Genomic DNA, 21426 nt, shown 5'->3' on the forward strand with positions numbered 1-21426 from the left:
TTCCCGGTATTAAACCAGATTTTCACGAGACAGAATATCGGCTATGCACGCTAGTGGTGGGCGGATCGATCCAAATATCGACTGTATCGATACCAAGTCGGCATCGGATCGATACTAGCCTGGTGAGATCGATTCTTTACTTTAAGTTTTGCTCTTGTTTGCAGTGCTGTGCTTTCGGCAAAGTTGAAACAGCCAGGTCGCCGGACTCGCTCCTGTGTCAGCGCAGAGCAGGCGCACTTTGCTTCCCCTCCCCCCTCTTGTGTTTAGGCGTTGTGCTGTCACGTGACGTGACTTAGACGCTTTGGGGGTTGTTAAGTTGTTTACACATTTTCACCAGTTATATTATAGTTTCTCAACAGTACTTGTTTTAACTTGTTTACTGGTTCTCGTGCCTTTTTTAAAGAAAAATCTTTTTTTTAAAAAAACCTTGATAACCAAACCACCACGGCAGACCCGATGGCTGTTTCATGCTTCGCAGCATCTTTTATTCTTACAATAATCACACGGCTGCTGTAACAGTACATTCAACGGCTGCAGCTCTCCCGCTGCCGGCTGTACACATCACCAACAACACAAGAAGAGTATATTTTTTAATCTGGCGAGGCATGACTGTAGATGAGTCCATCTCACATGCAGCGGCATCCCCATCGCCCGCCTGAGGCCGGGGAGCCATCCGGCCGTACCTACTCCCCAGTCCGCTGAGCAGGCGAGGGAATCGGCCCGGACGGAGAAGTGTCCACTCTGGCGGTCGCCCGCGCATCCAGCGGCGCCGGTGATGAGGTGGTTCCCGGGGCCGCCCGCGCCTCCAGCGGCATCCCCGTAGCTGGTCCGGTGGCCACCCACATTGGCATGTGAGGGTTTTTTTGGGTTTTTTTGATCCAGGTTTGCTTTTACTTCATTGGAAGTGTGGTTGGGACTATTGTCACCATAAAAATACCATGCCTCCTCTCTACACACTGATGACAATTTGATTTGCAACTCCATACTCGCTGAGATGTGCCAGGTTTTCCGCTAATAGCGCTTTGAGAATCACCTTGTTGGCGCTATATAAAAATGTTACCTTTGGCAATTTTTGTAGGTTTGATGAAGGGAATGGGAACAAATGATATATTTTTATGACAGGCTGCAAGTAACAAATTGCATAAAGGTACAATTTAAAATTGGTTCTTTACTCAGATGTCAGTTGTGTAGGCAGAACACTGAGTTAGGTGTCTTTTTTATGCTTGAATGAGTCATAAATCAGTGTTAAGCAGCTTAACAAAAGAGCGAGAGAGAAAATACATTCCTCTATAAAACGGTCAGGTACAAGGACTGGACTGAAAATGGGTGAAGAAGAAGCTAATGTACAAAAATAAACTACTGGTCAGAACTACATAAAAAAAACTACAAGTCTGTCTCTTTGGAAGGAAAATGTACTGAAACGAATGGTAGCTCAAGACATTTACACAATATTGTAGATAAAAACTTTACAGCAAAAAATGGCACAATATGCTTGTGTCAAGATTACAACTGTATTATTAAAACATGTCTAATAATGAAGGACTTAAAAAAAAGTGGATAACATCATCACAAAACCATCACTGGAATTACAAGGACAGAAAACCTGAACTGTGCACACGTTCAAATACACAAAAAACAGCTTCCCAGTGTCCTACATTCAAATTTGTCCCGTTACTATAGTGCAGCCATAGAATGAATGCGCTGCTTAAACTGCTGCCCACTGACAAAGCTATCACAGAACAGGTTGCATCTTAAGAGTTTAAACCTTCCAACACATCATCCCTGAACTTTAAACTTTACACAAACAGCCAACAACTTTCAGTCATCATTATCACCAAACTTGATCTTCTTCCCCTGGAAGGCCAGGATTTGTCCTTGCTGCTCCTTCCTTCTCTTACTGGCCTCCCAGGATGGATGCAGTGCCTGCTGTGGTGCCCGATGTGAGAAGACACCTCCACCCCTGTGATCTTTTTGTCTCAGAACATCGCCTCTGCCTTGTCCCCTTCCTCTGCTAGCGGTAGCAAAGCCCTTATCCTCAGACTCGGGGTGTTTGCCATCGGGGTAGGGCTTGCTGTACTTAGACCCTGAACTTTTCTCCGGCTTCTGGAACTTGGGCTGTTTATTGAAATCTTTATTGTGTTTCCTAAATTTATCTCCACCTTTCCCTCTGCCAGCACCTCTACCCCCAGCTGCCTTGGTCCCAGCCAGAGAAGGACAGAAGAGAGACTCCAGCTTGGTCGCTTTTGATTTCAGCCTAGATTCAAGCTCATCGAGTTGATTCTCGAGCTTGTCCGAAGACTTCACGTTCTCAGCAGAGTCCTTTCCTGCCTCAGCTCTCTTATCCGCCGCCATCTCCTCCATACTTTCGTCTTTTGGCTTTTTCTTTTTCTTCTTGAATTTGCTCACTTTTCCTACAAAGAAGCCGTCATCATCATCGCTCTCCTCCGACTGCGATGACAGCTTGTGGAACCGTTCCTCCGTGCTGTCATCAAAGTACTCTTTCTCTTCATCACCGGATGACTCTAAATCGCTCTCTTCCTCAGCTGCCTCAGCCTGGATAATGGGTTTCTCTTTTTTAACTGGAGGTTTATTTTTCACAATCTCCTTTATGTCACTAGTTTTTCCTGGTGCTGCTCTAACACTCCTAGGCTCTGTGTTTTTTTGTGCGTGAACATTAGAAGTTCCACCTTTCTCCGTTTCTTCTCCGACTTCGGCAACAGCTCCATCTTCACTCTCTTTAAGACGTTCCTCCTCGCTGTTTTCCCTAAGCTCCTCTTTTCCCTCCTTTTTCTCTTGTAACTGCAGAGTCACCTTTCCTTCCACTGCCTTCCCTTGATTTTGCACTTTTTCCTTTCCTCCTCGCTTCCCGCTCTTCGTCCGCTCCTCTTTGAAGGCTTTCACAGCTGCTTTGATGTTCTCAATCTTCCTGCTGAATTGAGGGTGGGTGGCGATGCGAGCGATGGCCCGGTCAGATATGGTAGACTTGGGGTTCTTGCAAACCTGCTCAAAGCTGAGATTCTTCTGTAAGGCGGTCTTGGTCACCTGTAGATAAGTTGAAAAAAATATTTCAAAATGAAAAGATAAAGAATGAAATGGCTTGGAAGTCGTTGCAGAAGTGATTTGCTGATAGGACAACAAGCCCACCTGATCGGGTACAAGGTTCTTCATGTCGTGGATCTCTTCCAGAAGTCTGGCGGCTCTCCTCTGATTCCTCTCCATCTCGGTCTCGTTCCCCTTCTTCTTCTTCAGCGCGCCAATCTGACGCGTCAGCTTCCTTATGATCAATGCCCTGACCCTCTTCACCTCCTTCCTCATCTTCACCACCTCGTTGTTGAGGTTCAGCACATCTGCCTCCTTTTTCTCCTCATCATGACCAGGTAAGGGATTCTTTTCCTGCTCCTTTTTTTCCTCATCTTCTTCCCTCTCACTTCCTTCTTCTTCCTCTTCTGTTTCTTCTTCCTCATCTTCATCTGTCTCTCCCTCCATCTCCTTCTCTTCGTCCTCAGCGGACGGCACCATTTTCTCCATTTTGTGCAGCATCATCTGTTGAAAAATAAATCCATATACTGCAATAAGAGCAAGCAGTGCAGCACTAGCAATGGTGCAAAAGAAAAAAGTCACGTGAGGGCGAAATTATCTTTTTTTTACCCCCATATTAAGTAACCAGAATGCGAACCGTCATAAAAAATTCAAAGTGCAGTTCATTGATATTTGAGGTTATTTAATATAGAAAAAAATGTTGTAATCATAAATATACATCAATTAGATTATTACATCCTCCAACAAACAGATGCATTCTCATAAACTTAGAATTAATGTATTAAAACCACAAAGGACCGGCTGCCTATTTGTGGAAGTCACCATGTTGTCTCGTCATGTTGAATACAGTGGCTGAGCTAAACTCTTGTTTTTTAAATTAGTGTCTGCACCTTCAGATGATATGAAACATCATTCCTGTGTTTTATCATGTGAGAAGGAGTCGCCTTCACCAAAGAATCGAAAATGAAGGAAAGAGACAACGCCACCACCATATGGATAAAATGTCATCCTCTTCCTCCTCACCTCAACCCTCTAAACAAAGTCAGGGCGCTACGACATGAAAATATGCACAAACATGTTCATTTACTCCAGTTATTGTTGCAATTAGTTATTGATCAGTTATTGACACCCCCCCCCCCCATATTTTACTCACAGCTGACAACAGGTCAGCTAAACAACAAGAACAGCTGGTTATGACCTAATGTTACACCAGCTAATGTTAGGCTTGAGTGTCATAGGAATCACACTTTCTCTCTGATAAACAGTTTGATGACATCTTCAGTAATATAAGAATTTATTCAGTAAGTGCAGCAATGTTGAAACCACTAATGCTAATGTCTGCTAACAGCAGCATACACAGCAGTGCTTATTGACCAAAAGGTTCAAAATATCCTCAACAGTTCACTGTATCGCCATCATCAGTCAGACGTTAGCCTCACTGACTCGTATCAGACTCCTTTCACAAAGTTTTTAGGATACTAACTGAGGTAAATAGCAGACTGGCAGCTTACACTCACTACAGGTGAGCGTTGGTCACAGTTGTTTGTCCTACAGCGACCACCTTAGTTACAATCTACTGATGGCTAGGGGTGGGATTTTACACATTTCACCTATAAGTGGCTTTAAAGGAGAGGCATGCCACTCAAAGAATCCTGACTTTAGGAGTTTAGGAGGTGAAGGGTGGGGTTAAAAACATTATTTTGGGGCAATGGTGACACACTTTAAGTTGATTTATCAGATTAGATAGATGGTAAATGGCCTGTATTTGTATAGCGCTTTTACTAGTCCCCCCTAGGGACCCCAAAGCGCTTTACGCACCCAGTCATCCACCCATTCACACACTGGTGGAGGCAGCTACAGTTGTAGCCACAGCTGCCCTGGGGCAGACTGACAGAAGCGAGGCTGCCATCGGCCCTTCTGGCCAACACCAGTAGGCGGTAGGTGAAGTGTCTTGCCCAAGGACACAACGACCGAGACTGTCCGAGCCGGGGCTCGAACCGGCAACCTTCCGATTCCGATTAACTCCCAGCCACGATCGCCCCGCAATCGTGGCTCAAGATGCAGTTTTTATGTCCAAGTAACCACTGAAAGTACAGTAAGATTTTAGCTCATACATCAAAACAACTTTCCTCTGTGGCAGAGTGGCATGACGTCCCCCAAAGAAGGAGTTTGTTTCTGAAGTCCACCCCACACCAGAAATAAATAACATTAAATTAAATACACCGCATACTGCTTTACCGAAATTATCTCTTTTATGTAGCTTTTATCTAAACAGAGATTGGAAACAACTTTTCTTACTACCGTTCTTCCGAGAAATCCAAAAAAATGTGCTTAAATACCCGGCGGACCCTTCCAAAACAAACGTGGTTGAACACGCATGGACGCGTTTCACCACAAAAGAATAGCAATAAATAGCTCGCTCTACTTAAAACACGATTAAACCTGGCAACAAATCCAAAAGAGCGTCGCTGCAAAGTTTTACCGCGACACTTACCGTTCAAAAAGGACAATTAAGAGCGAAAACTGAGCAAATCGCTTGGGCTAGCTGGGAGCGGCCATGTTTCGGACGCCTCCGACAGCGGCGTGACGTCAGACGTCAGCGAGTCAACGCCGCCGTGTCGTGAAAAGGGGAGGGCCTTCCGCGGACTGTTTTTATTTATTTCTTTGTTTCATGTGCATAAAACAACAACAATGGTGGATAATTGAAGAAGTGTGAATATTAGAATGAGCGAATGACGTGTCCAGTCACAGTTACCAGGCCGATATCACAAGTGAATCAACAGGGGGATGATGAAGCGGCGCAATGCGGACTGCAGCAAACTCCGACGGCCGTTAAAACGGAACCGAATCACCGAGGGTATATATAGCAGGTACAAAAAGGGGGCCGGGGGGACGTTATTGTATAACAATGGCGCCTCGTTGCATATGTCAAGACAAGGCGGCCAGTCTCTGCTCATGTTCATATTGAAGCGTATTGACGCTTTGTTCTCGAGCTGAATGAACATGCCCGCTTATTGTTATAATTATAGGCCTAGTGTGGCATCGTTTACACGGCTAGGCAGTTAAATTCAAATTCGGGTTAAATGTAAAAGAATAATGCAAATTGCGTTCAGCGGTCAATCCGCTTGACAAAAAAATCCCAAACAAAAACTAAACAAAACCGTGAAGTCGTGGGGGGAAAAATCCTGCTCGTGCTCGAGATGACAGCAGCAATGTCAGAGGCGCTCGTTTTGAAGTGGAACGGGTTCTCACCTGTGCTTTGTCTGCCATACACCGGGGGCTAAATTTAAACACGTCAGTGGAAACCGTTAGCAGCAAACAAAACGAGTCCCCGGACCGGAAAAGCCACACAAGATTCAAGCATGGCTCGCAATTTCAAAATAGCATGGCCTTTTCTATAGACTGATAGATGGCAGGCCAGAACAGCTGTGCAGCAAGCTAGCATGTCCAGACATGAAACTCTGTACATACTGTTTTGCCCCTAAAGGTGTTTGGATGGTTTGAACATTGTTCTGATCTTTTATTGATGGGAATAACTGTATGCGTCCGCGCTCTGTGCTTCACTGTTTTTTTTTAGTGGTATTATTATGTTAATTTTTTCTGTGAAATTAAATATTTTTAGCTTTTATAGTGTGAAAGATAAATAAGCTCCATTTGTGTACAACTTTCCCACCTCTTTCATCAATTAAATTAATATAAGCATAAACGGAAGCTTTATGCTTTAAGTTTTTGTGGTCTTCTGCAGTAGACCTGAAAGTCACATGCTCACTCAAAAATGCAGTTTAGTGTTATTTGAGCTTCTGTTCTGTTAACACAAAATGCTGTGCAGCCCCATCATAAACTGAGAAGCCTGGTCAGCCTTGCTACAATGTTAGACACCCCAGGGACCAGGTGATCCTCAGATAATGAGCAAGCACTTGGTGATGATGGGGAGGAAGAACTCCCTCTTAAGACAAAGAGACCTTTGGCAGAGCCAGGCTCAGGAAGGGGCAGCCATTAGGAACACTAACCCCCAAAATTGGCTGGGGACACTGTGGGAGAGAGAGACGAATGTCTGTGCCATGCAATAGTTTGGTATAAAACACGGAGTGCAGATGAGAAGCATTCAGCCCCAGGAGCTTATAGCAGTATACCTAAGGGATAAGGATGGTTCAGGGAGCTTTTAGGACAACCGGATAACAAACTACCGAAGTCGAGCCCAGAAGTAACAAATGCACGTACCAGTTTTTCAGCAGGAGGCAGGATTATTCCTACTTTTGCCTTCAATCCTAGAGCTAGCACTGCAGGTCGCACTGAAAACATGGTTCCTATAAACATATTAGACTGTTGCATAAACCTGAGGCCCACATGACTGTCATTAAACTGTATCTAAATCCACAATAAGCCATCTTTAGTGGCTCTGCTTTATCTCCTTTTTTCATCTGTCCATTCACCTTCCTTTTTCCCCTGTGTTTTCCTCTGTCTCTTCTCCACAGCACGTTCCTGTACCTGAAGTTCCTGGTAGTGTGGGTGTTGGTCCTGCTGGCTGACTTTGTGCTCGAGTTCCGCTTTGAGTATCTGTGGCCCTTTTGGCTTTTCATTCGAAGTGTCTACGACTCCTTCAGATATCAGGGGCTGGTAAGAGCTTAGTTGTAATGACCCTGAACACACCGCTCCTTCCACTCAGTATAAATGCACGTTGGAAGATGAAACATCTAATATCTCCATCCTTTTCTCTCCCACGCGTTTTTAGGCATTCTCCGTCTTCTTTGTGTGTGTTGCGTTTACATCAGACATCATATGCCTCCTCTTCATCCCCGTCCAATGGCTGTTTTTTGCTGCCAGCACCTACGTATGGGTCCAGTATGTCTGGCACACAGGTTAGTCCAAGTTGGGGGTTTTTTCTTGCTTTGTTTTTCCCTTCTGGCAGCCAAACGGCCACTTTCACCTCAAATACTCAGTGCACAAGAAATTCAAAGCTGCCAAGTTTCTTCTCTGCTGACTTGATGTTTTTTTCCCCCGCGTCTCCTCCTTTCATGCAGAGAGAGGAGTCTGTCTACCCACTGTATCGCTGTGGATCCTGTTTGTGTACATCGAAGCTGCCATACGATTCAAAGATCTGAAGAACTTTCACGTAGACCTGTGTCGACCCTTTGCTGCTCACTGGTGAACATCAGTTTGTTGTGATTTTTGCAACAATTTTCAATGTTCAGTAGTAAGAAATAAAATCATGACTTCCTTAATTTTTCTAATAATTGTACAAAGCACCGATTGTTTCCCCCCTACCTCCCAGTATCGGCTATCCAGTGGTGACTCTAGGCTTCGGCTTTAAGAGCTACGTTAGCTACAAGATGCGACTGAGGAAACAGAAGGAAGTGCAAAAGGAGAATGAGTTCTACATGCAGCTCCTACAGCAGGCGTTACCTCCAGAGCAGCAGATGCTGCAGAGACAAGAGCGGGAGGCAGAAGAGGGTAAGTCACAAAAACACATTAAAGGGGTTCTGTAATATTTTTCAACCATTTCTTTCATCTATATTCTGGTACTATTGTATGTTCTCATATTAAATAAGTGTTTCAAATAATAAAATGTGTATATATGGACGTAATCCCTGCTAGTCAGAAACTCGGGTTTCAGACAGGATGGATAGCCATTCATTTCTTTCTTTATCCAAACAGTTTAACCACAGATAGTTTGCCACTGTGTCATGGGGCTAATGAAAAACGTGATCGCTAATTATTATTGAAGCTTTCACTTGAAGGCGTGCTTTCACCAATGCAGTTTAGAAAAAGTCTGCACACTGTTGTCTTCTAGCACTTAGCTTTACTTAAGAACTAAGAGCTCTAGATATGAGGCCATCTGGACTAACAAGTGTCTAATATACCATCAGAAGTATTGCGTGCCAGTCACATTGTGGTGATTAATGGCACGTCAGTCAGCATTTTCCCAAAGCTGGACGCACCGGCAGGCATCAGCATTAACTGTCCGGTTGTCATGAACAGCTCATTAAGTTGCAGCTGATTATAACACATACTTGTGCAGGATGTCAGTTCAGGCTTCAGACACTGATTTCAATCTTTAGCAGAAGATGGCATTGACGCTTGTCATCGTGCTGCTTCTTGTTTTGTCCAGTGAATAATTCCAAATGTAGAAAGTGAGGCGTCGAGTACAGCACAGATCCCATACAGAGCATTGAACCCAGTTTATTTTCCTTTTTTTTCCTTTAAAGCTACAAATGACAGAAACACTTCACATGTAAGCAATGTAAGCTGAAAGAGTGAAGTCACTGTCATTTTACATCATGGGCCACAAACAGCTCACTTTGATCTTAAGCAGGCTGGATCAGACCAGTGAAACTGTGATCAAAAAGTGGATAGTGGAAAAACAGCAACGTTTTTTTAATCATTTAATTGTTTATGTTTTACTTAATTACTTTGGTGTAGTTTAAATGCCAATGACGGGGAGGGACGTTTGTTCTGGCTGATTCTGGCCCCCAGACCACATGTTTGACACCTCTGGCGTTATAAGCTGACTGTTCGTGTTAAGAATTTGTATAAAAACAGCTTGGAAAAAAAAAAAATAAAGAATTTTTAAAAAGAGAATAAAGAAACAAGCAAATGTTCTGACTTTAACACTGCTACAAATCAGCCATCGCTGTATATGAACAAGGCTGGTATCCTGCTTGTGGATATGTTACCTTTTGGGCTTGAAGTGGGAAATAAACAAATGCAGTAACAGTTGCAGTTATTGATGTTAAAGGGGATGAAAGAGTTATAAGAAGAGAGTACTGTTTGGCTAACCCTAGATATGTTTCACACTCCTTCTAAAGGCCTGTTGGTCAAGCTTTAACATCAGAGTTGGGTCACGGTCAGGGTAAGGATTTGGCATTCGGATGTGATAGTTGAAGCTGGTTGATCACATTCCTAGACTAGGTGATACAAGCAGACCTCAACTCGTCATGGGATGGGACGTACAGCATCATTTCACTCATGGTGTTATGTAAACTAGATGACTCAGTGCACACCTGTTTAACTTAACCTTTCAGTTTTCATCAGAAAATGCTGATGTGGCTACTAGTCATCGCTTTCTTAGAAATTCACAAGTTGGTAGTTTATGTTTTGAAATGATCCGTTACGCTTTGGATGCTCTGCTTTGCTTTCAAACCACATACAAACCGAGATGCAGAACTAGACCCAGCTTTTTTTTCTGCGGCTCGGCCCAGATTTTTAGAGTTCGTTTGATAGCGCGTACACCTGCTGAGACAAACTGAACAAAACAGGAAATGCACCAGATTTGGTCCCCCCCCTAAACAGGTTAGGTCTGAAATCACTTTTTTCTGTTAATACAAAACAGGAAACTCGGCTGCTGCCGCAAGGCTGTTTTTTATACACACATATATGTATATATCAGGGATTGCCAAGGTCATCACTCATTCTCTGTTTATGACCAAATATGAATCCAGTTTGCATTAGTATTTGCTTTAATTCATCTACTGTGTTTTTCTATGTGTTCTAATGCTGTATTCAATTGCTTTCATCCAGCTGCCTTAGCTAAAGGGATCTCAGAGGTAGAGCCCACAGTGGTGTCCCAAAACGGAGCACCTCCTGGAAAGAAAAGCACTTCAGTACCGTTACCTGAGCTGGAGTACCGGGAAAAAGGGAAGGACACTTCTGCAAAAGAGGGCAAAAAACAGAACACAGTTGGAATCAATAACAACAGTATTATACACGCACTGGACTCCAAACTACAGGAGACGGAATATATTGAGAACTACGTTGGGGCAAAAAGACTGAACAACGACCTGGCAGGCGACAACACGCACGCCGACACCAACACGCACACTTCTTCTAAAGAGGAAATTGGGGGGATGGGGAAGAACTACAAAAATGCCAGCGGAGGAGGCGGAGGCAGCAACTCGTCACCTCGGAATCACAGTTCTGCCAACGGCAGCGTGCCGCCAGGTTCCTCAGCTAATAAGAATGAGAAGAAGCAGAAGGGAGCAGGGAAGGGGCAGAAGGATCCGGTGGAGAACTGCATCCCCAATAACCAGCTGGGAAAGCCAGATGCTCTAGTGCGGTAAGACACCCCCGTTATCATTTTCCGACATCCATTTTTTACTTGGATACTTTGAGGGACACTCACTACTTGCCACGTTTCCTTTTGTCTACCTCTGCTGGATAGCCAGCTTAGTCATATTTCAACACTGAAGCTGCTAAAACAACACTAGCATTATGTACTATATTAGAACAACTCTACACTGAAACTGATTCTTTTAGGAAATGTGTTTGCTAAAATTGCCGTGTCCCTTCCCAAAGACTGGAGCAGGATGTGAAGCGTCTGAAGGCAGATCTTCAGGCCAACAGGCAGCTGGAGTCGGAGCTGCGGAGTCAGCTTTCCTCTCTGAGCAGCCAGGATCGTAGCCTGCGCTCCGAACTGAGCCAGCTGCGCCAGGACAATGAGCTGCTACAGAACAAGTGAGTGCATGTACACTTAATAGTCAGGACCACTACAGTCAAAAGAAAAGATCAGTATTTCCAACTGAAGTGATTCATATTTGACTGTATTACTCTGTTTTCGGACCTCCCCAATCTTCCATATGCATATGTGGAAAGCCAGAAGAGGCAGCAGCAAGCTGCTAGCACAGAACAAAGCAGGAAAGACAACAGATATAATATTGATTATCTAAGAATGTCAAACTCATTTTAAACTGTGAGCAACAGCCCGATTTGAGCGGGGCAGACCAGTGAAACACTCCTCTCTATCAACATAAAGATATTTAACAGTACACCTAATCCCTGCAATAGCTTGGTATTAGAAAAAGAAATGCAAGTGAAAGAAATATTCTGCCACAACTTTTTTTATTTCTTACACATAAATGATAAGAAATACAGAAATTGTTCTGGTAGCTTATTATGAAACAGAAAGTTGTTTTATTTTTTTCTTCTTATTTTTATTGCTTCGAACCCGTTGTTAAAAAAAAAAAACCCAAACAAACAGAAATTTCTATATTGATTAAAAAAAACAGGACGTCTATTGTTATTGTTATTATTGTTGTTATCATTGTTTATTTGTTACTTTGATGTAAATACAAATGGCTGTGGAGGAGGTCTTTATCTTTAGGAAAAGCTGTAAAATGTAAAATACAGTTTGAAGTTCAAAATTTATGCCCTCCTTAATATTTTGGAAACATGTCTAGTGGGCCGGTTGGGAGTCTTTGCCAGGCCCAATTTTGGCCCCTAGATCTTATGTTTGACACCCATAATGAAAGATATAACATGAAAGGAGAAGCTGGGGTGGAGGTGGGTTGTAAAGTGGTTTGCAGATAAGATATTTTGGGGAAGGCAGTTTGGGTTAGCGATATAACCTCAAGGATAATTGTATATTAAGGAAATCTGTCCTAATGATATTTACAATGATATAGTAAAACACATTTTATTCTTGATCACAGCTTGCACGCTGTTGCATTTATTTATTAGTGCAAGCAAAAGTAAGGGGAATTTCCATCCTTCTATTCCAAGGAGTTACTGTCATTGATGATGCACTAATCTGATCTAATCTTAAGTGTGAATCTATTGCCACAAGGTGCCAGTAGCAGCATTAAAATTCATTAGTAGTATAGCACATTATATATAGCATAGTGACACAGCGTCAGATAAATGTAAACACAAAAGTAGCCTTGTAGTGTTTTCACTGGAGTTGAGCTGATCTGCCTGGACTGCGGCTGGATTTTTGTAGCCTGCCTGCTAACACTATGTGTGATTTGCATTTTTTTTGTTTTTGTCTGTTTTTTTTTCTTCACAGTTTTTCAGATTCAAGTTTCTAAAGTCGTGTTCCACTGAAGAGAGGCAGATTAGTGCCATTTGTTCCCATAATGCGACTGTAGGAGTGTAGATTTGTCTTTAGAACCTCAGTGCACATTTATTTTAAACTTCATGGCCCAAGATCAGAGCAGTGAACATGCATCATTTTGCACTAATGTTCAAGTTTGGTTCATCTGTTCAGCTCGTTTCCAGTTCTATATTTTTATTCATAGGAACTGTAGAGAAATTTGCATGAGTCACAGTTTAAAATAATCCCCGTTTATGTTCTACTGGGCATTGGTGCAGCTCTTTAGTTCATCCACTGTTAAAACAAGCTGTTTGAGCTTCTCCCTGTTTAACGCCACACTCCTTTTAAACCAACAGAAACTGAGTACTTTAAGTTATTGGTGCTGGAGGTGGTTGTGCAAGCCACAGAGTCATGGAGTGTATTTTCACAAGTGCTTTTTGCATTTTGGCTTCGTGTGTCGTTCATCTGAGATTGTATTTACCTCAAATTTAAGACCTGCCAAGGACCAGGTGATTTTTTTTAATGTGGTAATATGTACAACTTTATAATTCTAAAGAAGGTGTGCTTTCATTTTTTAACATTACTATATAATACTTTTCAGAACGGATTGCCCCGTGCGTGGGGCTGCACGGCGCTAATGCGTTAACGAGCTAACGTGTTGACGGCGTGCAGCCCCACGCACAGGTGATCTGCGTTAACTCGCTAACGGAGGCTATGTCCACACTAGCCCGGATAGATTTGAAAACGGCGTTTTCGTCTGAAAACGCTCTGCGTCCACACGAGCATTTTCAGTCGTTTCACGGAGTTGTATGTCCACATTGAAACGGGCGAAAACGCTTATGTTCCAGTTCTGCGCATGTGTGAAACGCAAGACGCTTCGACCTGCCTCATTTCTGTCTGTCGTTTATTTACTTTCCGGCTCGTTGAAACGTCACCGCAAAATGTCGATGAAAAGCGCCAAGTTTTTTAAATGGACTAATAATGAGGTGGAGTTGTTGCTGCGAGTAACACAAAAGTACAAAGTTGCAAAAGCGAGTGAGAATTAAAGAATTTGAAGAAAAGCTATCTGGAGCATGTACAGACTGATATTAATCTTTAATGCGCTGTCAAAATTGAGAGCAAACAAAACAATTGCTGTGTAATGCCCTCCGCTATCTTTGTTTAATTGGTCACATGACTGCATCACATGACTAAAATGTGTCATCGTTTTAGAAAGTATCCTTTTCGCTGTCCACACTGCCATGCGAAAGCACTGTTTTCAAATGTATGCGTTTTCGAGAGCGTTTTCGAAGCGCTGCATTTTCCATCAGCAAAAACAGCATCTCAGTGTGGACGGGAGGCCAAAACGGAGAGAAAACGATGCGAAAACGCATTAGTGTGGACTTAGCCGGAGATTTGCCGCGTTAATGCGGTTATGGTGTTAACGTCATTTTAACAATATTAACGCTGACAGCACTAATTTATATAGCACAAAGTCACAACAACAGTCGCCTTAAGGGTCTTATATTGTAAGGTAAAGACACCAAAGTAATACAGAGAAAATTCCAGCAATCTGATGACCAGAGATTAATAATAATGAATGATTAAATGTAGCGTGGTTTAAAAATACATAGAGAGTGAAAAGAGGTTAATGAAGAGGAAACGTGGATCAAAGGAAGCCTTCAGGAGCCTGGGCCTATGACATCTAAATAAATACACCAAATATTCTCAATGATTTCATTGTTGACTATTTTTTCCTGTGTCCTTCAGGCTCCACAGTGCTGTCCAGGCCAAGCAGAAGGATAAGCAGACCATCTCCCAGCTGGAAAAGAGACTAAAGGCTGAGCAAGAGGCTCGGGCTCTGGTTGAGAAACAGCTGGCTGAGGAAAGGAAGAGGAAGAAGATGGAAGAGGCCACTGCCGCCAGAGCTGTAGCTCTTGCAGCTGCAACCAGGTACAAGCCCTCACTATTTTTGTCTTTTGACTCTTAGCTGTTTTGTTTTGGGGGATTTTCAGCTCCTAAAAAGCTTTTTTTTTCCTCCTCTGCCCAACAGAGTGGAGTCGACCGATTCGCTCCGCGGTCGTATCAGAGAGCTGGAGACAGAGTGTAAGAAGCTCAGCATGGATATGAAACTCGCAGAGGAGCAGATTAGAGACCTGGAGGGCAAATGTCAGGTGAGCCTGAGAAGCAGAGCCTTTCCTTTATTATAACTGCGCTTTGTTCTTGTCAGTGTTTGCATACCAGGTTTAAATTGATTGGAAAGTACATTATTTAATTGCTCCGAATATAAATGCAGTTAACGGGTCCTGCAAGACTCCAGCATATTTTTCCCCTGTTCTAAATGCTTAGTGTAAGTAACTGTTATTTTATAGCATAATAATGTTGTCTCACTTTCCTTTTCTGTTTCTCTCACTCCTGCCTCACAAAGGAGCTGCGCAAGTATAAAGAGAACGAGAAGGACACTGAGGTGTTGATGTCAGCGCTGTCCGCCATGCAGGAGAAGACCCAACACCTGGAGAACAGCCTCAGCGCTGAGACCAGGATCAAACTGGACCTCTTCTCTGCACTGGGGGATGCCAAGAGGCAGCTGGAGATAGCACAAGGTAAACTGCTGCTGTAGGAATCCAGTCATTTGCGCCTGAATTTCTAGTTCTCCCTTTGAATGAAGCACTTGCCTGCTCACAAGAACTGTGTCATCTGTAATAGAGAGGATGAAATTCTAACACAATGACTAAAGGGCTCTTGAAGAGGATATTAGAAATGAGGAAATATTTTTATGAGACGTGTCTTTTCAGCAGTTGAGATGCTCTTTCTGCTGCTGAAACTGCAGTGCTAGGGGCGCAGCAATTCGAAACTTGTTCCATAATCTTTTGTAACCTAATGGCTCGACAAACCTCCGTCTGTCTCTGGGAGCAAAATTGATAAACGACAGCCGCTACAGCAACACCATAAATCCCCAGCTACACGAGTGTAAGGAAGCATTTGAGGTCTTGCTTTCAGCATCACAGCGTGGCTTTTTTCCTAGTTTTATCTAGTAATTACTTTCACACATCTTATTTCAGTGATTGCAGTGAGGATCATGTCTTCGCTTTGTTTCATTTGTGTAAACACAGAAGCAGCAAAGCAACGAATTTCAATTACATTTTACATTTTGCCTCAAGGCACTTTATGTTTTAAGGTAAATACTCTAAAATAATAATGATGAAATTCCCAACAATTGGACAACCCCCTTATCAGCAAACACTTAGAGACAGAAGGAAGGAAAAACTCCCTTTTAACAGGAAGAGAAGCAGACTAAGAAGGTGAATCGACTGGTTAGCTGGGCCTTTCTGTGTCGAGTTTGCATATTCTCCCAAATTCAAAATGCTGGTTTAATTGGTGACACTACATTTGCCATAGCTGTGAATGTGTCTGTCTATATTTGTGTGTTTGGATGGGTCCATCTCAGACACAGGCCCCACCCACCTGTTATTAAAACTTCCTGTTTTCAAGCGCAACTAATCTGAAGACGTCTCATAGAGAGTGGGAAGAGAGCTAAAACATGCCATACCAAGACTGGTTTAAAATGACTAAGATGAATGATAATTATTTTAAACTATGAGGGTCAAGTGTGTAAATACTTTTTTTAAACAGTAATTGATTATGTTGATGGTGTTTTTATTGAACACAGTGCTGTAATTCATTACACCTCACGTGAGAGTGTGGTTGTCAAGTGCTGACTTAATCTCAGTAAACTGCAGTTAGATTTTAATGAAAGAAGGCAAAGCCCAGGTGAAACTAATCACCTTTAAAATATGTTATTAATTCCACCTGTGCTTGACACCATATCTTCTTCTTCCTACTAGCTTTTATATTCTTTGACTTGGTGAATTATGGCATTTTTAGCTAGCTATTACGGCCCTTGGTTGCATAGTGTGGGACTAGCTACTCTCCTTATGGTGGCTGTGGTTTCCAGATTTGAATGACATTACTACAGGCTAAAAGCAGGTCTTCAGCAATGTTACTGAAAAACAGTAGATAAGTTAGGAAGCCACTGAAAAATTACCCTGAAATCATGTTGCAAACTGCATGAAAGCCATGGGCTGTTAATATTTTTGTTGCCCCTCATGTTTAAAACCAAAACCAACACACAAAAAAATTGTACAGTGTGTCTTTGTTTTGACTTCCCCCCCCTCACCCCCCAGGGTTCTTCCTGGTAAAATGTAGTTCTTCCTTCCCACTGTCACCAAATGCTCACTCATAGGGGGGTCATTTGATTGTTGAAGTTTTGTCTGTATTATTGTAGGATATTTACCTTACAATATAAAGCACCTTGAGGCGACTGTTGTGCTTTTCTTGGAATATAAGTAAAACTGAATTAAAAAGAAGGTGGCTTTAATATAACTGGGAAACTGGTCTTGTGAAACATCACTGCCTACCTAATGAGTTTATCACTCATTATTAGGTAGATGAGAACAGGAAGATGAGAGAAATTCATCTAAACTCATGATTTGTTCTTTTATTTTATTGTAGTTTTGTTTTTTTTCTTTTGGTCACGTTTATAAAGTTGATCCCGTCCCTTTAATATTTCGGGCTGTATTAACCCAGAAGGAAGTCAGAAATGAGGCTTTGCTATGAGAGCACACCTAAGGCTGTTTGATGTTCGGTCTGTCCGCCCCTCTGCTGTTTGTAATACTGTGAAATGAACGTTGTGTTTTTCCCACTCATCTCATCCCATCCAGGTCAGATCCACCAGAGGGAGCAGGAGATTGCAGAGCTGAAGCAGAAGATAGCAGAGGTGATGGCAGTGATGCCCAGCCTGTCCTACTCGTCAGATGGCAGCAACCTGAGCCCCGTGACCCCGCACTACTCCTCCAAGTTCATGGACAATAGTCCCTCCTCCCTGGACCCCAACGCCTCAGTTTACCAGCCCCTTAAAAAGTGACTCTGACATCCACGTTTGTCAGACAGGACTTTTCCTTTATTTTGATCTCAGTTCTGGTTTCGGGTTATTTTACATTATTTTCAAGCTTACAAAGCCCCGGAAAGTTTTTGCACTTTCAACACGCACACAGACACACACAGCCCCTCCATACATCTGGGTATTCGCTCTGGGTGTTTTTTATTTGGGTTTTTTGTCCTATTTATTTTAGGGGGGGTTGAATTTTGCTTGTTTGTTCTATTTGGGTTGTTTTTAGTTTTGAGGGTGTGTTTTTTGTTTTTTTGGGTTTTTTTTGGATTTAGCCATCAGACAGCGCGATCTGTTTGAAGGTTGGAGAAAGGAACAAACATTGTTTGGCCAAATGTACTGAAGAGCCATCATGCATCGCTTCGTGTCAGTCTTCTTTTAGTGTAAAGCGTGAACCTCCCTCACAGGCATATATTTCTTTCTCTCTCTCTTTGTCGTCTGGATTAAACTGACAGCCAGGCTTTTAGTTTAAGAAGAATTAGCTTCTTTTTTTTCTTTCCATGATGGTTTGTAGATGACAGAAGGCATGCTTTCAGTGCAGATGTGAATTCGAAGCTCACCTGTAAAGTAAAGCCCTGTGAGAGATACATGAATGTAATACTGTTCATGTTTTGATATCAGCATTAACTTAAATCAGTGATTGTTTGTTTCGGGTTTTTTGTAATATTTCAGTTCAGTCACACCGATGTACATTTCTTCTGATTTAGTGATAATGAACAGATGATCATTTGCTGTGTTTCTCGGATACACTTTTAGTCTCTCGATGCTGGAATAGCGGTTTCTCCAGGATTATCAGTAAGTGGATGAAGCAGATGTAGACTACTACTCCTTGATTGGACGTGGCACTGCCGAAAAAAAGAAATGTTCCATCAACATTCAGTTGTTTGCTGCAGACACCTCTCTTCTCCTTCTTCTCCCTTCTGGACCAAATTAGAACCGGTTAAGGCCATATCATTCGCTGGATTTAATGATGTCGAGGTAACCACCCCGCCCCTCCCGTTACCTTTATTTGGGGATCTCACAGTGCCTTGCAGTTTCTCTTTTTCAAAAAAATGCAGAAAATACATACTTTGCAATCCTGGGATCTAAAAGCTTCAAACCTGTTTTCTCTCTCTTTATCCTGTTCATCCACTCACACGCGTTCATCAGTATTCAAAAGCTAAATCGATTACGTGTCATATCGCAGCTAATTGACCAGCTGCGAATTTAAAGGGAAAGCCTAAGTCTGGTACATGGTACGTATCGTTTCACGGTGACACAGTCTTGGTATGCCAAACACCAAACCAAACTGATTGTCTTGCCCTCTTGCTGGCATTTTGTTGTTTACAGCGATGTACATTGACTTATTGAGGAATGTTTTCTTTCTTTCGTTTGGGTTCTTAAGTGCCAAGTGTTGCCGTTCTGTTTCCATCCATACTTCGATTGATGTAGCTAGCATAATGTTTGCAGGAAAAAAAAGAGTGCTGTTATGGTTTTGTTTTGTTTTTCGGTTTTGTTTTGTTTTTTGTTAGTAGAACATATTCGGATAGTGTTGTGTTTACAAAAGGTTCCGGGCCGATCATGATGAAGCAGCAGAAGCAGATGGTCAGTCGAACTGCTTGTGTTATTCACACATTTATTTATTTGTGACAGCCTTTTTTTTCCTTCTTTTTTAAATTGAGTGACACTTTTTTGATATTTCCCATCACGATCAGTTGGTTTCCAGTGTTTTCTAACCAGGAAGGATTGTGTGAATGTGTCGTGTTGGGAAAAGGTTACCCCTGAACCATTTGACCATGTTGTGATGTCATGTTGCCTACCTGGGGAAAAAAAAAAAGTAAAAAAAAAAAAAAAGTATTGTTTGTGGATCGCTCTGGCGTTGTGAATTCAGTTCTCAAGTTGCTTTTACAAGTTTGTGTAGAAGGAAGAGAAGGTTTAAAAAAGTGCTTTGTTTTATCTTTTTATTGTTCCACCATGTTTTTGTTTTCTTTACTCAAAGTGATGGTGGCTGTGTCACACTTTTCACTTTGGTCATCACTATTAAAGAAAGTCTTGCTGGTGGCAACGCAAAGCTGTTGAGTCTGTGTACGCGTCATGTTCTGTGTGTGGACTTTCACAGGCCTTTTACATAAAACTTATCACAACATGGGGACAGTGTGATCTGCAGAATTTGCAGAGTAAACAAAAAAACGTACCAGTCAATATTCTCAAGGAAAATATCGAAACTTGTGAGACTTGTAATTTGTACGTGCTGTTTTCTATTCACACTCATTTAAAGCAGTAGCTTGAGCTTGCTGACACCTCCCAAACCTTTAATCTGGGTTTATTTGTTTTGTTCATGTTGTTATCGTCTAAACTTAGACAAAAAACACATGCCCTATAATTCAATGGTGCTTTCAGGTGCTATTTGTAAATGCCTACTCTGTTTTTTTTTTGTCCCCCCCCCCTCCCACGTAACCTGATATAAGCTTCATTCACTCATAAGGTAGATCAGAGGGGGTCAAACATAAGGCCCAGAATTAGGCAAAGACTCCAATTCAGCCCTGCTGCACAGCTTTGGAAAATGCGAAGGTTATTCATGGTACTCCAAAGTAATTAGGTAATTTTTTTTTTTAATTAATGATGGAAATGTTCCTTTTCTCCACCATCTACTACATAGATTTGTTTTGGGTTTTGTTTTTTTAATAAATGGAAATAATAATGGATACAAAGGATATACACTCTGTATCCATTGCACACAATACAATGTATACACTTACAATCAATTTATAAGGGCATATATATTTTTAAGAGTTGTGCTGAGAGATTTCATTACTAGAGCAACATTTCTTTATCCTGCAGAGAAAACAGACGATGTTAAGGTTACACTTCTTACGGTGGCCCTGAGAGGCCAAACGGACTGCAATTTAAGAAAACACCAGCAATAAGAAAAACGCTGAAAAAGCACACAAAACACAGCGGAAATAGGAACAACGAAAACAGAAATAGGAAAGAAAAAAAAACACAAACTACTTCTTCTTATCATCTTATCATCATCTTAAGATATGTCAAGAATGAAATCTGTAATTGCTTCAGTTTTAGTGAATGAAATTCTAGAGATTTACTTGTCTGTTATTTAGCACTGATTAGCAGACATGCCTGTCTTTTGTGCCTGTACAGTTTATAAATGCATTTTGCTAACCAAGTTGTTAAACGGGCAGTCTGCCAATTCTGGGTTTATACTGTAAGAGCATTCTTTAAAATTGTGTCCTGAAAGCTATAGTTGAGGTTCTGATCACTGCTTCTATCTTTTATATAGCGAGTGAGTTACTCAAGAGTAACTTTGTTGATTGGGAGCTTCTTTTTTTTTTTGGTCATATTTATGTGGCTCTTCCATATGAATCGTCTCTTCTTTTTTAATTAATTTATTTAGCATCCTTTCAGATACCACGTAATGTCCTATGTAACTCAAATGCAGCACCACTCCTCTGTTCGGCTAGTAAAGTCAGTGTTGTGCAAAAAATGATTGCTCGTATTTAAATTGCTATATATAAGTTTTTGTGTCTATAATATGTGAAACGTGTGAAATGTATCCCTCGTGAATGATATCAAGTCATCTTGAGCCACAATCAACATTCCTGTAACAAGGTAGAAGCCGGACTTATCCAGTTAAAAAAAAACCTCGTTGACATTAAAA

The 21426-nt window shown here is 41.9% G+C and overlaps 2 protein-coding genes across 3 annotated transcripts; one reads left to right on the plus strand and one right to left on the minus strand.

Annotated features, from left to right (window-relative positions):
* Positions 1-1148: 1148 nt before the first annotated feature.
* Positions 1149-6455, minus strand: srfbp1 (serum response factor binding protein 1). Of its 2 annotated transcripts, none has more exons than XM_084919360.1 (3): positions 6292-6455; positions 3145-3543; positions 1149-3042 (listed from the first exon to the last, which is right to left on the minus strand). In XM_084919360.1, the coding sequence occupies exons 1-3, from the start codon at positions 6307-6309 to the stop codon at positions 1819-1821; spliced, it is 1641 nt and encodes a 546-aa protein (XP_084775486.1). In that variant the 5' UTR covers positions 6310-6455; the 3' UTR covers positions 1149-1818. The 2 variants fall into 2 exon arrangements, with proteins under 2 accessions (XP_084775486.1, XP_084775487.1); XM_084919361.1 differs by lacking the exon at positions 6292-6455 and adding an exon at positions 5534-5647.
* Positions 5792-19829, plus strand: maco1a (macoilin 1a). Its single transcript, XM_084919359.1, has 11 exons — positions 5792-5909; positions 7515-7656; positions 7772-7898; positions 8061-8184; positions 8312-8490; positions 10558-11092; positions 11332-11490; positions 14594-14776; positions 14877-14997; positions 15252-15426; positions 17545-19829. Exons 1-11 carry the CDS (start codon positions 5827-5829, stop codon positions 17745-17747), a joined length of 2031 nt encoding a protein of 676 aa, XP_084775485.1. The 5' UTR covers positions 5792-5826; the 3' UTR covers positions 17748-19829.
* Positions 19830-21426: the final 1597 nt, after the last annotated feature.

The sequence above is a fragment of the Perissodus microlepis genome, chromosome 22 (assembly GCF_051167445.1).
Source record: "Perissodus microlepis isolate ML-2025 ecotype Zambia chromosome 22, ASM5116744v1, whole genome shotgun sequence".
Taxonomy (NCBI): Eukaryota; Metazoa; Chordata; class Actinopteri; order Cichliformes; family Cichlidae; genus Perissodus; species Perissodus microlepis.

What these genes read in the sequence shown, in the direction of transcription:
- maco1a (XM_084919359.1), top strand. Translation starts at nt 5,827, where the DNA reads ATGATGAAGCGGCGCAATGCGGACTGCAGCAAACTCCGACGGCCGTTA. An exon ending in GCTCTTGCAGCTGCAACCAG is followed by an intron (nt 14,777 to 14,876) that starts GTACAAGCCCTC and finishes TCTGCCCAACAG; the next exon opens with AGTGGAGTCGACCGATTCGC. An exon ending in ACCTGGAGGGCAAATGTCAG is followed by an intron (nt 14,998 to 15,251) that starts GTGAGCCTGAGA and finishes TGCCTCACAAAG; the next exon opens with GAGCTGCGCAAGTATAAAGA.
- srfbp1 (XM_084919360.1), bottom strand. An exon ending in AGAACCTTGTACCCGATCAG is followed by an intron (nt 3,043 to 3,144) that starts GTGGGCTTGTTG and finishes ACTTATCTACAG; the next exon opens with GTGACCAAGACCGCCTTACA.